Source organism: Crinia signifera, chromosome 3 (genome assembly GCF_055691185.1).
Source record: "Crinia signifera chromosome 3, ASM5569118v1, whole genome shotgun sequence".
Taxonomy (NCBI): domain Eukaryota; kingdom Metazoa; phylum Chordata; class Amphibia; order Anura; family Myobatrachidae; genus Crinia; species Crinia signifera.
Window position 1 is genome coordinate 224,822,707 of NC_139219.1, and position 17,624 is coordinate 224,840,330.

The 17,624-nt window shown below is 38.8% G+C and overlaps 1 protein-coding gene across 1 annotated transcript in view; it reads left to right on the plus strand.

Annotated features, from left to right (window-relative positions):
* The window catches only part of TP63 (tumor protein p63), a 113,643-nt gene that overhangs the window by 83,486 nt on the left and 12,533 nt on the right, over positions 1-17,624 (plus strand). Inside the window, exons 3-9 of the mRNA XM_083174732.1 lie at positions 5,821-6,007; positions 6,131-6,246; positions 6,369-6,478; positions 6,615-6,739; positions 7,201-7,283; positions 8,591-8,715; positions 9,916-10,089. Coding sequence (XP_083030858.1) covers positions 5,821-6,007; positions 6,131-6,246; positions 6,369-6,478; positions 6,615-6,739; positions 7,201-7,283; positions 8,591-8,715; positions 9,916-10,089 — 920 coding nt within the window. The remainder of the gene's footprint in view (positions 1-5,820; positions 6,008-6,130; positions 6,247-6,368; positions 6,479-6,614; positions 6,740-7,200; positions 7,284-8,590; positions 8,716-9,915; positions 10,090-17,624) is intronic.

A 17,624-nucleotide genomic window follows, 5' to 3' on the forward strand; every position in this document is an offset into this window, starting at 1 on the left:
GTCTGTTCACCTAATCATATATTATAAACAGAAAATTACATTATTGCATCAAAGACACCTATTAATGAATATTCTGCATATTATAAACTCTTACATTCAAACACTGCTTGTTTGGTATAGTACTTTATACTATGTGCTGCTTATTTCATTTGATATGTTTTAAAACTATAAACAGCTTTTGCAAAGCTGAAGCATACTGTACAAGAACACAATAACCTTGCACCAGGGGAAGGAGTTCTGCAATTATGTAGAAATATGCCTTGCTGCCGGCATCATTTATTCATATGGAATCCCTAAGATAAAATATGTGCAGTGTAGACAACAGCACTTACAGACTTTTCTCAAACTGTGCCTGGGGTTATATAGTTCTTTCTTTCCCTTAACTTAATCACCTCAGAATTAAGGGAGTGTTTACCAGATACTGCATAGTGATGTACTGCTCTCATATTCTGCCTGGAGGGGCCATATAGTGAGTGGGACATTGCAGGGTGGGGCCAGTCTTCGGTCTTCCAAGCATTTTAGGAGGGGGACATCACCTGTCTGATGTCAACACCTCTGGGTGCGACCAGGTTGGAATGTGCCGCTCCCAGCACTGGCCGCCCAGGTAATTAATCTAGTTTGACTGACAGGTGGCAGGGGTGTAGGTGCTACACTGCTACACTGCTGAAGTTACTACTTCATAGTGACTTTGTGGTGCTAGTTTCTCCCTCCACATATGTCAACATTTCAGTTTTCAGATATAAAATTAATAAAAAAGGAAAAAATGGTGTTTTCTTTGCACAAGTGACATATATTGAAGAGATGTCTAGGCCTTGTCGAATTTTTGTGGGTGTTTGTTTATTTAATTTCTGTTAGTTTATTATTTGGATATATATGTAATAAATATGTCTGTAAGGGGGATGTGTCCACCCCTGAAGTGTATTGTGAAAAATGTTGATATAATAAAGACTATATATACAAATATATTGAAGAGATGAGCATACGATAATAAGTTGTTATTTATTAATTTGATCAGCAGTTGAGCCTACGTTTAAATATTTCTGGTTTTGGAGCTAACAATTGCTCTCTCATTTGTAAGGTCTGGATGGAACTTCTTATTTGGTTGAGCAATGTGTATGACTCCTTAATTTATGATATTAATCAAGATATTACTACAATTTCAAGACAGTAAAGAACACTGTATGTGTGTTTGAATCTCTGAAAATGTATTTCTCTATGTAACAAAATATTAAACGCCCCACATTGGCCATTTCACAGGTTTCAAACTTTCAGCTATTTAAGATATGACCTAAGTATAGTAGTAGTAGCATCTCAAAGCATATGCATGCTCCACTTGACTGCAGGTTAAGGCGTCTGCCCTGAAGACAATTCCCAGGCTAAAGATTGTTAATACGCACATATATGCTGCTAAAGAAGGTTTTTTTTAAAACTTTATCACAGCATACTGTCGCCCTCAGTCTCCTACACAGACCCCACCCACAGTTTTAGCAGCTATTGGTGTGTGTCAGTATTGATGAACCTTTTGTCACTGGATTCTTTATTAATCTTTATTAATCTTCAGATACAGAAAAGAATGTACTGTACATGAACACGAGTCATTTAAGAAAAAATGGGAGTGATTAATTTCCTGTTTAAATTTCCGTAAAAACTGTTATTATTCAGGCATGCACAAATGAAAATACACAAGATACCTCCACAAAACTGACTTGGTCCAGCTCCACATCAGCCCTCATTGTCAATGCAAACATAAACCATTTCCCTCTCTGATCACTTTACTGGAGGTACCTACCCACTGTACATTCCTGACATCATTTATTTCTTTAGATTACTGACAGTAAAAGGGACTGAATAAGTATGAGAAGAAAGTTGAGCATTTAGAGAAAGCAGACAGGTGTCTGGTGTTGGTAGCTGGCATGCATGTAATAAAAAATCACCACAGTAAGATGCCAAGACCATGTCATTCAGGAGGCAGCTGGTGCGGGTAAGGTCATATTCACTGGAATGTTCTTTAAAACATGTTATTATTAATGTACCCGAATCCGCTGTTGTTCTTCTGATTTGCCTACATGAGGATTGCTTATTTAAACATGACATTGCAGGTGAACCTGAAAACAAGGAGTTGAATGGAAATTGCAAGCCAAGTAATCTGATCCAGTATTGCAGCAATAGGAATACTGGATATCACTTGTAAGACATACTTCCTTAGGCTATATTTTTTGCCACTGTTTGCTGTTATTTTAAAGGGCATACTGAACAGTTGTTTGGGAGATGTCCTTGGTATTAAGAGGTTGCTTAAATTGGATTATTTTAGCAGGTAAAGTTGAAATAAACCTGGATTTTCAGACCAATTTGGATAATAGTAATATTGCAACCAACTAAAAAGTGCAGTGAAACTCACAAACCATACATAAGTGGTCTGGAAAGCAGGACAAGAGGACACACGTTTCATAGATACAGCTCAGCAGTACCCAGACACCCTGGGTGAAATGTAATAGGATGAGAGAATCAGAAAGTGAGAGATTTGGTAAGAAATCTCCAGTTTTGTTAAAGCGGCAATCATTTACACTGCAAAATCAAACTGGTTTTGCAGTGTAAATGATTGCCGCTTTAAAAAACCCGGAGATTTCTTACCAAATCTCTCACTTTCTGATTCTCTCATCCTATTACATTTCACCCCATATGTCACTTTGGGGTCTATGTACTAATTACCGGAGAGAGATCAAAAGGAAGGAAGTACCAGTCACCAAGCTCCAAACTGTCATTTCTAACAGAGGGGCAGATGTATTAAGCCTTAAAAAGAGATAAATGCAACAATGATAAAGGGCCAGATTATCTAAGCTTCAAAAGTGATAAAATGAAGAGTGATAAACAGCCAGCCAATTAGCTCCTGCCTGACATTTTTCAAACACAGCCTGTGACATAGCAGGTAGGAGCTGATTGGCTGGCTCTTTATCACTCTCCTTTTTATCAATTTTGAAGTTTTGAGAATCTGTCCCAAAGAGAGATAAATGTCCAGCCAATCATCTCCTAACTGACTTTTTTCAAACACAGCCTGTAACATGGCAGTTAGGATGTGATTGGCTGGTTGTTTATCACTCTTGCATTTATCTCTTGTTAAGGCTTAATACATCGACCCCAGTATGTGTGAATTGGCAGTTAGGAGCTGGTTGGTTGTTACTTTATCTCCATCCACTTTATCTGTCTTCAAGGCTTAGTGACTAGACCCCTTAGTCACTCATACCGGCTTCTCTCATCAAGACTTCTGAAGAACAATTAGCTATAACAACTATTACTCTGCAGGTGGACAGAGCTTTTCAATAATTTCATGTTATTGTGGACATGAGAAGTGATGCTGCCCTTCTAAGCATCCCAAAGTCATTTGTGTCCCTCAAGGCAATATTCACCAAGAACTTCCCCCTCCTGGCCCTATCTGCAGTAAAATGGGTTTTCCTTCCAATCTCCTACCTGTTGTTCTGTGCAATTTTGGTTAGACTGTTATTTCAAACAACAATCCCAAGGGTTGGCGTACATGATAACTGTGTGGCATACCCACACGTGGGTAGCTAGATTGAATGAGTACAGGGCCCTACAGCTTTGTGGACAGATCAGTTCTGACATACAGTAGTTGCAGCCTATTAGTGGGTTTAGAAAATCGATTTGGATGGCTTCTATAAAAAGCAATATTTACTATTGATTTTTTTATGAATAATTATTATGTGAACAGATTTATACTACCCACACAGCACACACTTCCAGGTTTATGACCCAGGAGTTCTACAGTTGAGAAATGTTTAAACCTACATTTTTGGAGGTTTGGACACATTTTTTACCTACGATGCATGTGGTGGATTTACTAAAATGTATAAAGGAAAAATGAAGTTGTTTTCCTTAGCAAGCATGGTCTACCTATCATTTATTTAAAATATAATTTGTTGCTATATGCAATTGTTTCAGTAACTGTACCCTTGTAACTATTATTGTGGAATATATAACACATTTTTATAAAAAAAAAAAAAATTAATATATTAAGATCTTGAGGTAGAATTACTAAAACTAAAGTGGAAAGTGGCAATGTTGCCCGTAGCAACTAATCAGATTCTGTCTGTTGCTTTTTTAGGATGCAATTTGGAAATTATAGCTAGAATCTAATTGGTTGCTATGGGCAGCACCTCCACTGTTCATTTGTCAAAGTCTGTTTTCATTGAGAGGTTTTATGTTCCTCAAAAGAACCAGTATTATTGACTTTGTGTCTGTATCTATATAAATAGGACTGTAAAGGGCCAGGGCAGACAAAATTAGTAAGGTAGGTAGGATATATAATGTATATATATATATATATATATATATATATATATATATATATATATATATATATATATATATGGTATCCAGTAACTCTAACTGATGAACCCATCCCCTTTTCCTCAGAAAAAAATGTAAAAGAGAAGATAAATATATTTCGCAACTAACACTTAAAATATGAATGTATATTTTGGCATCGTTTGCTGTATCCGCAGGCTATTTGAAACTATTGTGTATTAATCCGTTGCCTAAGGACATCAAGTGATATTGCACAATGTCTTCTAGCAAATTCCACATTAACTGTACTCTGCAGCTGTGACTACAGCAGGACATGGCACTTAGAAGCAAATAACATCCTACTGTAACTTAAGCAGTGAGACCTAAAGGGAGACTATAACCTGTGTTTGTATGTTATATAGTCCCATATGTGCAGGAAAATCAAAAGGAAAATGGCCGCTGCTCCATTTCCCTTTAGACTTGTGCAGTAGACAGAGTCTGAGTATTTTACTAGTGCTCAGTTCTCTGTGATGTGCTCTAGTGCCAGCTAGAGAAGAGGGGGCCCAGACGGAAACCTCACAAGGGCCCCCACCTCTCTTGATATGACTCTATTCCCATCATTGCTGCCATTACTGCATGGGGCTGAGCCAGTGCCAAATACAATTTCTATATTCAGAGGAGTATAGTTCTATATTTCTATAGTCAGTAGCAAGTGGCAGATCCCCATAATTTTGCTAGTTTGTCCAGGGGATTTCTTCTAGTTCTCATTTTTTAACATTGTGAACATGAAAATTACAATTTGGCCAATTATTGTTTTTAACCTAAAGCACCAATGGAAGTTGATACTAAATTCTCTTGCCCTAATCTTAAATTGTAATCCTGTTACTGCTGCACCCTACCAACACCTGGTTACATAACAATACATATTTACCTTTGTTCATCTGTTTGTCCTGTTCTTATAACTTTTGAAACTGTGCTAATCTTGTTGATCTTGTGATCCCAGGGATATGGTAAGTTAGGAGATTCAACTGAATCTGATGTATGAGAACATGGAGTGCTGTCACACCTACAGTAGGCAGAGTGCCGGGGGCAATTGGCAGACTTGATACTGTTCTATTAGCAAAGGATAGCTCACATGTTAGGCCTACTGTCTGGGTGTGGTGCATCTCAAAGACGTTGTGCCTACATTGACATTTATTAGGTTGACAGCAGACAACCAACATGCACCAGGTCGACACTGACAAAAGGACGACACAAGCAAAATGTCTACATATAATCGGTCGATACCGACGTGAGGTTTTTGTGTCCACATAGATAGTATAGTATGAAAAAGTAATAAAAAAATGAATGTTAACCCTTTCATGAAATGTTGACCTCTTCTCAATATTGACCTTGTGCATGCTGATCAGCCATCTGGATACCCTTCTATCTATATATAATGTTTTCCATCTGATGCCCCCTTAGCACAAGCATTTTCTAGAAAAGAGATTAGTGGTAAGTTTTGGTTTGTTTGTCTTTCAGTATTCTACTGATCTCAAGAAGCTCTACTGCCAGATTGCCAAAACGTGTCCGATTCAGATCAAAGTGATGACTCCGCCACCACAAGGAGCAGTTATACGAGCAATGCCAGTCTACAAGAAGGCCGAGCATGTCACAGAAGTTGTAAAGCGATGTCCAAACCACGAGCTCAGCCGAGAATTTAATGAGGGTATGATCAAAAAAATCCTATAACATTAAACTGGGTTTTATAAGTCTGCTTACGATGATCAACACTTATGGGAAAGATGACAGAACATCTTCTTACTCTGTGTTTCATGTGTTTGATCTACAGGACAGATTGCACCTCCCAGCCATCTCATTAGAGTTGAAGGGAATAGCCATGCACAATACGTGGAAGATCCAATCACCGGGAGACAGAGTGTTCTGGTGCCCTATGAACCCCCTCAGGTGCTTATTACTTTTCTTAGATATAGACATTAGTCTCTCATAATGTCAAGTTCAAAGCTTTAAAATAAATGCAGTTAACTCTTTATCCTAAGATAGATTTTCTTTGTCAAAACCTTTCACAGGTTGGCACCGAGTTCACAACGATATTATACAATTTCATGTGTAACAGCAGCTGCGTTGGAGGAATGAACCGCCGACCTATTTTAATTATCGTAACACTGGAAACAAGAGAGTGAGTTTCTTCATTGCTTTGTACCAAGTTTACTTTTCAAACTTTCTCTGAACTCCTACTGTATATTTTCTGTGCACTTCATGAGGATAAGCGGCTTTACCATACTCATCAGTACTCTTTCTTGTCCAATTGTCAGTGGTCAAGTGCTTGGTCGCAGATGCTTTGAGGCCCGTATTTGTGCTTGCCCTGGCAGAGATCGTAAGGCAGATGAGGACAGTATCCGAAAACAGCAAGTCACAGACAGTACAAAGAATGGAGAAGGTATGAAGCAATGTAAGTTATATAAATATATAGGGCCAGATTCTCTAAGCTTCAAAAGTGATAAAATGCAGAGTGATAAACAGCCAGCCAATCAGCTCCTGTCTGACATTTTTCAAACACAGTCTGTGACATGGCAGGTAGGAGCTGATTGGCTGGCTGTTTATCACTCCATTTTATCACTTTTGAAGCTTAGATAATCTGGCCCATCGACTGTAGCAGCAATTGGAGATTTCAGTCTTTAGCCAACAGATGCTGAAAAAATGCTGTAAGCTGAGAAATAAATTGAGGCAAAGCATAAAAGATATCTACTCAAATGTTGCTCTATGGTGTGATATTCACTTAGAAGATGTTTTGCGGTGACCAGTAAATATTCGGCCCACAAAGCCATTATACGAGATACACAGAAGGTATAATACACCCACATAAATAAGCATAACATACATATTTCTGGTTTTGTTCAGCTTTCCGGCAAAGTACACATGGCATTCAGATGGCTTCAATCAAAAAGCGGCGGTCACCAGATGACGAGGTGTTATACCTACCTGTAAGTCCTAACATTTCCACCTTTACATACAGTACAGTACCTTTATATTTAAGTCACTGGGGCTGAGGTAAAGATAGGAGTACTGTAAGTGAAGATTTTATTTGCCCTAGCTGCTCCTTTTTGTATCTGCTTTCAAAAATGTGCAACTCGTCCATCCCTATGTAGATTTCAGTAGGTTGTGATGGGGTTCCGGTGCTGGGTCCTTGGTCGCAGCCCTCCACTCAGCAATCCCACAGGAACTGCATTTCTTCTGCAGTACTAGCACAGTTTCACATCACTGCAGATGTAGCAGCGCTGCAAATAGCAGCCACCTCTGAATCATACAGTAGGGACTGATTCAGACCTGATTGCACGGTTGTGAATTTGCAGCGGCCAGTGTTAAGTTATGCCACCGCCCGGATAGAGTGAAATCCCTACTTCCGAATTAATGTGATCACTGTGCGAATGGATACACATCCATTCTCAGCCATTCAAATATGACCAAAATTCATTGCGACAGACTCACCTTTGAATGATTTTTACATTGGCCACAACTCATTGCAGGCACCCTGTAACCAGAGACTTACTCGGTGGATGGATGGAAAAAGGCATATCCACCCTCCCCTAAAACGCTCAGCACGCCTAGCATTTTTCCCTGACACTCCCCTTTAGGCGTGCCTGCGTTTTACTTAGCACTCCCACTAAATGTCCAATTCCACCCCTTAGTTCAGGGCTGGGCAACACCGGCCCTCCAGATGTTAATGAACTACACATCCCAGCATGCCTTGCATCAGTTTCAGCATGGCCACATAGCAAAACTAATGCAAAGCATCCTGGGATGTGTAGTTCATTAACATCTGGAGGGCCGGTGTTTCCCAGCCCTGCCCTAGTTGAAGGCTAGTGTATAGAAATAGTTGCAGGATTTAATCGAAGGATGGCCTAGCGCTTGTGTACTGCGACCCGTATGCATGTGCAGTGTATCGATAATCGCCTGTGATTAGGCCTGAATCGGGCCCTTATTATTTATTAAGCCGAGGGGTCTCTGCGCATACTAGAGGTTGGAGAGTCATTTATTACTACTTGTAGTACGCAGTATTCCTGCATCCAACTATTCATTTACCAAAGACTAATATGTAGCTGTGATATGTGGTATGTACTAAATAAACTCTGTCCCATATTTTATCTGTATTGTATTATAATTTGTATTCTAATCAATAGTTTCAGAAACAATTTACACATCATATACTTGAAAATATGAAAATGGAAATTCTGATATAGTGAGTATTTTTTTCAACCATTTTCTTGTTCTTCCTTCTTATTGGCTCCAGGTAAAAGGCAGAGAGATTTATGAAACATTATTAAAGATCAAAGAGTCTCTGGAGCTAATGCAGTATCTTCCTCAGCATACTATTGAGAACTACAGACAACAGCAGCAGCATTTACTTCAGAAACAGTAAGTACATGTAGGAAATAAAATGTTCCCACATGTAAAGTCACCTGTTAGCGGGTTTCTGCGCTTGGTTTGAGAAACATGCATGTTTTATATGCATTTAAAATGACTGCTCCCCTGTTTTTATTATCTGTAAAAAATAATTTTATTCAGGAGTCATTGCTTTTATCATGTGTTGCTGCTACGCTGTGTGAGTGCTAAGAGCTGAGCGTGGGGGAGATGTTTTTGTTTGAACAAGGGGTTAGGAAATCTTGGGGTTGGTGCTGCACAGCAAAGGGTATGTACATTACAGATGGAGTTGCATAACAAAAGGGGCATAGTCCCTGTCCCAAGTCTAGAGAGACAGAGCAAACGTTAATTTTCTGCCCCATAATACAGCCCCGGTTCATTGTCTGGACCATAGTAGTGCCTTAGTTTATTTTATGAACTATAGCAGTACCCTAATGCACATAATGTCACACTGTGGCTTGCTAGTACTCATTATGACACACAGTAAACCCAATCCGCATTATAACGTACAGTGTCCCCAGTTCATGTTATGCCACACTATAGTGGCTTCCCATTTTGTGCCACATTACAGTCCTGCCCCGCTCACAATATTATGTTATATTAAAATGTCCTCCATTTAATATTATACCACATTGCAATCAAGAGGATAATAAAATATATTGTAAGACCCAAGGCAAACATTTGTAAGGTCTCCTGTGCACCATCCAATGGTAAAAAATGTATAAAGACCTCTCTAAGGGCCAGATGCACTAAGCTTCAAGGAGAGTGATAAACAACCAACCAATCAGCTCCTGCTTGACACTTTTTAAACAGTCTGTGACATGACATGTAGGTGCTGATTGGCTGGTTGTTTATCCATTTTATCACTTTTGAAGCTTAGTGCATCTGGCCCTAAGTCCTGGGTCCCATAGCAGGTGCACTTACTGCACCTATGGTAGATATGTCCTTGCATAACAAAATTAATTGATGCAGCCAGAAATATTGTTGCCAATTGCATGCATTATTACAAAGTCAAAAGGCGTATTCTTTTTGTGTCAATGTTTTACAAAAACTCTGGCTACATCTAGGGAGAATTGACTGTTTGCTATCCTAGACTATAGTTATTGGTGTAGTGTCATACTGTATGTTAAAATATCCTGGGATAGCATAAACTGTGGCTTTAAAGCATTTAATACATGACATTAAATTGCTCAGGGACAGAAGCCTACAGAGCAACCTGCCTGGCCCTCGCAATACAGGGAGGAGTGACACCTTCTCCATACACCAATGGCAAAAAAGAATGCAGAACAGCCCCAACTACATGGAACACAATCTAAAGCATTCTCCAATAGAACAAGATGTCAGAGATGAAAATTACCTAAATGAACGGTACTATTTCACTAAAATCTTTTATCCCTTTCATTCAGAGTAATTTCAGGAATAACCTGCAATGTATTATAGGAAACATAGCCTCCTATAAAGATACTGTATGGCTGTGTACAGTATGTTGCATACTTGTTGTATCTAGTCACCCTGTATACAGCTATGTAGCTGTTTAATTATATTTATGTATAATGTATGTTTAAGGACTGTTTCATATAACTATAGTTTAGCTATATCTTCCTAGTAATGTATTTTATGCTGTATTATGTCTTATACCCAGAAACACTATGGGGGGGGGGATCCAATTACGAGCAATCATTGATCATGGGTAATTGCATTGCCAGGAGCTATCCAATTAGCCACGTTAAGCCGGAGCTCACACTGGCTTGTAGGGGAATTTGGTTGGTCAGCTTAAGATGATGAAACCAAAAGCTAAATCCCTGAAAGCAGCCCCATTGTTGAGTGAACATTTGGAAGACTTTTATATATTTTTTTATTTTTTTATTTGGGGGGGGGGTCTAATTTGATTGCCTGGAAGAAAACAAACATTGCATAAGAAAAATCCATTTTTCGCTATTGGTGTTTCTTCAGGGATAATAGGATACTCCTCTACAGGTTTTATGTCCTGTAGTATTTCCCTGGTCCCCTGACAGATTACCAGTCATCAGTACCCAGATACTGTATGTAGCCTGTGTTACATAGCAATGTTGAATACTGACAGAAATCTGTTATATTTTCTACATTAATTAATCCAACGATATTCCTCTGTATAGTCCCAGAACTATTCATTTTTATTATTAATAATAATAATAATAATAATAATAATAATAATAATAATATAATAATAACCCATAACAACCATTTTGTTTGGCATGGTAACCCATAATAATGAAATGATATGTGTGATGTCCCAGTGATCAGTGTGCACACTATTTATGGTGTTTTTCTAGCTGTGGCAGGAATTATTTAGTTTCATTCTGCCTCATAGGAACATGCTGTGCAACTTTATTTCTCTGTTTTGATCTACATAGTTTCCTTGTCCTAGTTGTAAAGACAGTAGTTCTTAGATTGGTATATTATTAATACTGTATTACTAAGGAAAGGACTAATGCCTTTATACGCTCAAGATACTACAAGTTCCATCTGTTTAACATGTGTGAAAGGTATTATCTTTGCTACTCTTACATCTTTTGCTGTTATTGTACAAACTGTGAGATTTTGACAGGAGATTTTGACTAGATCTCCTAGAAGGTTAGCCAAACACTTTTTCTCCTGCTTAGTCAATATGATCTAGCGTAAATTGGTTAGCATATATTGACTGTGCAGGCCAGGCAATTTTGACTAAGTTATAGACTATGATTACTAGACTATCATCACCATGCACACTGGACAATTTTGAGCTGAAAGCTGCTCAAACGTCGTGTTTTGTGCGGCTTTCAGCTCAAATCCACCCAGTGTGTATGGCCCGGCGATGAGCGGTGTTGTACGCTACCACATCATCGCAGGGATAGCCGCTCATCTGCTTGTATTACCAGCAGATGAGCGGCTTTGTGGCCGGCTTTGCATTGCGCTGCACTATGCTAAGCCGTCCATCCCCCACCCCCCCCCCCACCCCTGACAGCACCATGCAGGGGAAAAGCTGTTCAGTGTGTTTGCACTGAGCGGCTTTCCCCCCAGATAGTAAAATTTTCCAGTGTATCTAGCCAAAATCTCTTGTGCATCTACTCAAAATTGCTTAGTCAAAATTAGCCATTAGCCAATATCTCACCGTGTATACACCGCTTACTCTAATATCGTCTGCCATCAAACATAATATCTTTTACATACTGTACTTGACCATTTTTGGACCCACTACAATCATGTTACACAGTGCTAAAGATACAAAATCGCACTTATTAATTTGTTCTTGCATTTTGGGCGGAATTAGATGTCATTGGGCACTAGTCAAAATACCACTTTGGAGCCTCCCTCTCTCAAACTATCCATAGCACCTTATTTTTGCTGCTGATTGCAGCTGGCTTCGATAGATTACCTTCGCACGTGCACAGTCTATCGATAAATGCTCAGTTGCATGAATATCGGCATTGTGTACAAATCTGAATCAGGCTCTAGGTTTTTTGGATGCAGCCTTAATACCTGTGTCACATTGAAAGCAAACAGACTGCTCACATACAGTGGATGATAAAAATGTGTGTGTCCAAACATTTTTTATCCTACCAATGGGAGTTTGGGAATGTGTGCAGGTCCATGTGATGTCATTATGTCATGTGGTAGACACACAATGCTCCTCTGTGAAATGTTTTGGAGGGGATATCTTAATGGGGCCCCTTGGGACCTGCTGGGCCCTAGGAAGGGACCTAATATGCCTTGTGGAAAATCCACCTCTGGGCTGAAAGTTTTACTTTCTCCCATTAGATGAATTTTACATTTTACTGTACGTATATTTACGGGCAAAATTTTTGTTTTCTGTAAAATGTGTGTATATTAGACAATGTCTAGGTCAACATTTAAATGTCAACAAGCACACGGTTGACACAAGCAAAGTCCAACATGGAAAAGATCATTGTGCATTGATCACTTCGCTTGCCATGCTTCGGGCCTAGTGCCTCGCTCCACTAACGCTGCGCTCTACACACTTTACACTTCCCAAACAGAGTCCATGTGAATAGTAAAGTATAAGAAAGTTACACAAAAAATAAAAATATCCCAAAAAACTCATGTCAACCTTTTCTTTTCATATGTCGATATAGCCATGTCGACCTTTTGCCTGTGTCAAACTTTTGACTATGTTGACCATATATATGTGCACCAATATGCACAACATATTGACTGTAAACCTGTGTCAGCCATCTAGATACCCTCTCAAATATTACTAGGCATGCTTATTTCTGGCCACGGAACTTTTGGATAATGTCTAGAATCATTATTTCACAGTTGGCGATGTATAGTTCCATACATTACATCATTCCTATTGATTACTACTGTGCCTATTTTATTCAGATATGCCAAATAGCCAGATCATTAAACAAACACACTACATACAGAATTATTCATGGTATAGTGAGTTTGATGCTGGCAATGAAATAGTTGCATTTATAGTTATTAAAGTTGCTGCTTTTGACTTTTAGTCTTTAATTTTATAAAGAAATTGCTCTAAGTACAGAGGCAGATTGATAAGCAGCAATAACAGTATTGTATTAACCTAATTTGTCCTATAAAGGCAAGTGAGAAATTCTATATATAGGGCTGCTGTACAGTCTGTTCCAGGTATCACTCATTGGTCTAGAGAACACAGAGTTCATTCGTTTTACTTTCCTAAAATACCCATCCATTGTAGTGTAGGAGATGAACTAACATTTTATCATTTAAATATGATACAAAATAGACAGCAAGATTTAAAGTTTAGGAACATAAAACTACATAAAACATAAAACTACTTGTGTTGATTTTACTAATACCTAAAATGTACTTATAGAAACACCATTACCAAATTAACCGTTAGCTGTTACATTGTCTCAGATTATTATAGGAATATCTTGGAAACATAGAATCTATCTTTAGGCAAGTCTGACATTGTACCCACTAAAGGTCCACATTGGGCGATTTTGCCCAGCGTGTATGGACAGCGATGAATGCTGTCATCGCTGGGGGAAAGGCTCCCGGTGGGCATACACATTGAGCAGCTTTCCCCCTGCCTGGCGCTGTCAGCGGGGGGGCAGATGGCTTTGCGTAGGGCAGCACCATGCAAACCCATCCACAAAGCCGCTCATCTGCTGACAATACAAGCAGATGAGTGGCTTTCCCGGCGATGATGCGGGAGCGCACATCACTGCTCATCGGCAGGCCATACACAGCTGAAGACGAAGTTTGAGCTCAAAATTGGCCAGTGTCTATGGGTCTTAAGAGAAGTCTATCAATGGCAATAAACTGAGTAAGTGGCATAATGTCATACATTCAGTATTTTGAATGCCCCTGTGGAGCTACCACACTGAAAGCCAGCCAATGGCATGCAGGAGATATAGCCGTGACATGATGTTAGTAGCTACCTCTCTATAAGGTGCTTGCTAAGTTACAGCCAAACCCCACACTCCCAGTTCTGTGGTAAGAGGACACTTCCGGCCTTCCAAGTTAATCAGACTCAATTTAAGGGTTTGTTCATTGCCACTTTTCAACAGGAGTTGGCCCCAGGGCCAGAGCACCCTCATATCCCAAGAAGCAGGCTATGCAGATTTTAAAAATCTAAATATTCAAATTTAAAAACAAATTATTTCTAAAATCACATTTTATTTAAGTAATCCAGTAAATGTGTAAAAGCTTCTTGGAGTTATCTTGTTTTGTCTATGTACGGTCTACAGAAATGTTGACAGTCCTTTCAAGCCTGCCATTGTAGTGGATATTTTTTTTTCTCTCTCCCTCTTTCATGTCTTCCATATTGCATGTCGGATTTCTTTTAATGTGTTTCCTTTGTTTTTCACTAACCCCCACACCTCTGTGATCACAGTGTGACTGCTCAAATTACAGCTCACCCACAAAGTTTGCAAAATCTGCATCACTCTATTACACCATTGCAGAGTTGTTGTTTTGTTCCTTCATCTGCAATTGTAAAATTATCCATTCCGGCAACTACAGATGATTGAAAGTCAAAATAAAAGAGTTTACATCCGGTGTCAGATCTTAATTTTATTTTAAAGGATCGCTAATTGCTAAAAAATGCAATATACCTTATACAATAGATCTACTAGTATCATTTACCATATGTGTAAATTCTTTATATAGCTATAGTTATCAGGGTGCATCTTTATTTACTTGTATGCACTAAAACTCTATTAATGAACACAGAATCAACTTCACTGTATTGAAATAGGTGCCGGATAACTCCCTGACAGTCGGGATTCTGAGCCTGACAGTTAGAATCCCGACTTACACTGACTTTTTTCCCTCATGGGGAGTCCATGGCACCCATAGAGGGAGAATTATAATAGGAGGCAAGTGCATCGAGCCATGGAGCCTGCAGCGTTGCAAGTGCAGTGTGGCGAGAACCCCCCAGTCGGGATTCTGATGACGGAGAAATGACCATTGGAATCCTGACAGTCGGAGGGTTATTCCATACCCATTGAAATTACTGATAACGGAACACTATTTCTAGCTTTTAGTTACATACAGTAGCAAATACAAATGCAAAAGCAGTTGGTTATTAAATAGAAAAGTAGATTATGATTAGATCAATTGGAAAACGCAGAAAGTGTCCCAGACATCCAGCTTCATAAATGGCTGTTTTGTGTCCTATTATGCAATGACTCAATGATAAGTCAAACTGCAGACATTAAGTTTTTTGTTACTGGAGACATATCAAGATATAGAAGTAGAGGAAGCATTATATTTCATTTCACCTTAAGCATGCTGCTGTCCTGCACTCCCTCAATTGGCTTGAATTTCAGGAAATTACAGAGCTGGCACGTGTTGTAATCCCAACATTGTAAGCCTTTGTTTTTTGATCTTTGTGGTACACTTGCTCTCTCACGTCCATGTTCCCAGAAAGGCAATATTGTATGATTATTTTTTCTTTGTGTGCCAATTCTAATAGAATAAGGGGTAGACTTAAGTGTGTTCTACACCTGGCCAGCAGATACTCGTAACCAGGACCATTTTTACTTGTGTTGTCCTTAATTCACTTCTGAAGATGAGGAACTGTGCCATTCTCAGGCTGAGTAGTACATTCAATATATTTTAACCAATGTATTAAAAGAAACATTGACCTTTGTTCAAATGATTCCACATTGTCCCTCCGCCCACTAGTATGTCACACTTTGGTCATAGAGGTGTCTCTACATCTTTCCACTCTCCATGGTCATCATCTTCTCTTCTTTTCTTCTCTGGTTTCTTCTCTACAGTCTCCTTACGGCCTGTTTCCGGAATGAACTCATGGAACCCAGGGGAGATCTTCTGAAAGACAAAGATACCTTCCCAAAACACTCTACATTCCCCCACCTCTCAATGTATCCATAAAACATAGACTGTTTCCTTCTTCTACCATGCAGCAGAGAAAACCTCTCCAATCGTATGGACAATACTGCTGTTACATAGGACAACTAGCACTTACATAGCTGTCAGATCATGCAATATATCGAAATTCATTGAATAAATTATATTGCTTGAATTTTGACTGCTCCATGACAAGGTCTTTTGAAGAATCTGAATCTTACAGCTAATTTCAGCTATGGCTTAAGATCTTGCACTTCATTTTTTATGTGGGGCTCATTTTAAATTAGGTTTAAAACTTAATTTATGTACATATATTTTGAACATTAAATTTAAGGTATGGGTAATTTTATTAAAGGTGCTTGGAACTTTTTGATAAGCCCCTTGCCAAAAATCCTATACACATAACAGTGCTCCTCAAAGTGACCGAGAAGGAGGAGAGTCTTGTTATGGGCCAGATATACTAAGCTTCAAAAGTGATAAAATGGAGAGCTAATCAGCTCCTACCTGATGTGTCACAGACTGTGTTTGAAAAATGAAAGGCAGGAGCTTATTGGTTGGTTTTGATCACTTTCCATTTTATCACGGTTGAAGCTTAATGCATCTGGCCCTCTGTATGGCATTGTTTCAGCAATTATTGATTTTGTTTTTCGTAATATATACCAGGGCTCCAGATAAAATATCCCATACCTTTCCTGAGCAAGCCATCTGTTTGTATAGTCAGAATCTAACATTCCTAAAGCACCTTGGGATAAATGTAATAGGGTATGAGAATCAAAAAGTTTTTTAAAGTTTTCCCATTTTTTTGTTAGTGGCAATCAATTACATTGCAAAATCAACCTGGATTTTCAGTGTAAGTGATTGCCACTTTAATAAAATTCTCCCAAAATCTCTCACTTTCTCATTCTCACACCCTATTAGATTTGGCCCCTAGTGTCCGTTTATATTCCTATAGGTATAGGTAAAGTGTCTGAAAAACAACCAAAAATTGCAGGTGTCCGTAAAAACAGTGATCCTTATGACAAAAGCATCACTCACATCTGCATGTGCCTGGTGTTGTTATAGCAACAATCAGATCATTAGCCACTTGTTGGTCTGCAGCTTATATTGGGATGTGTTTGGTATTCAGCAAGTCATAGGGATCAGTGGTCAGCTACTTTTTTATACTGTTTGCAAATGATATGCTGATGTGATCTATACATCGGGAGATCTATACATTGGGAGAACAATTAAGTGAAGGACATTTTAAGGGGTGTGAGATGGCACATTTACTGTGTTTGTTTTATGTTGTATTTCATATTTTCTTTAATTTATGTAGCATTTTTTAAGGGACTCAAGCACTGATCTGTTGTTTTGGTAGATTACATACCTTTTAGCTTTTTCTAGTTGGTGGCAAATATTTTTGGTTTGGTGTTTGCAAAACTTGCTATGTTGGTTGTGAGCAGGACTCAAATGTAAACATTTTGTTAAAGATATTTTATGTATATTAAAAATGTTTTGTGCTGGGAAATGGTTTACCCAGTTGCTGATGTTCATGAATGCTGGTCATGTCAGATTATTTA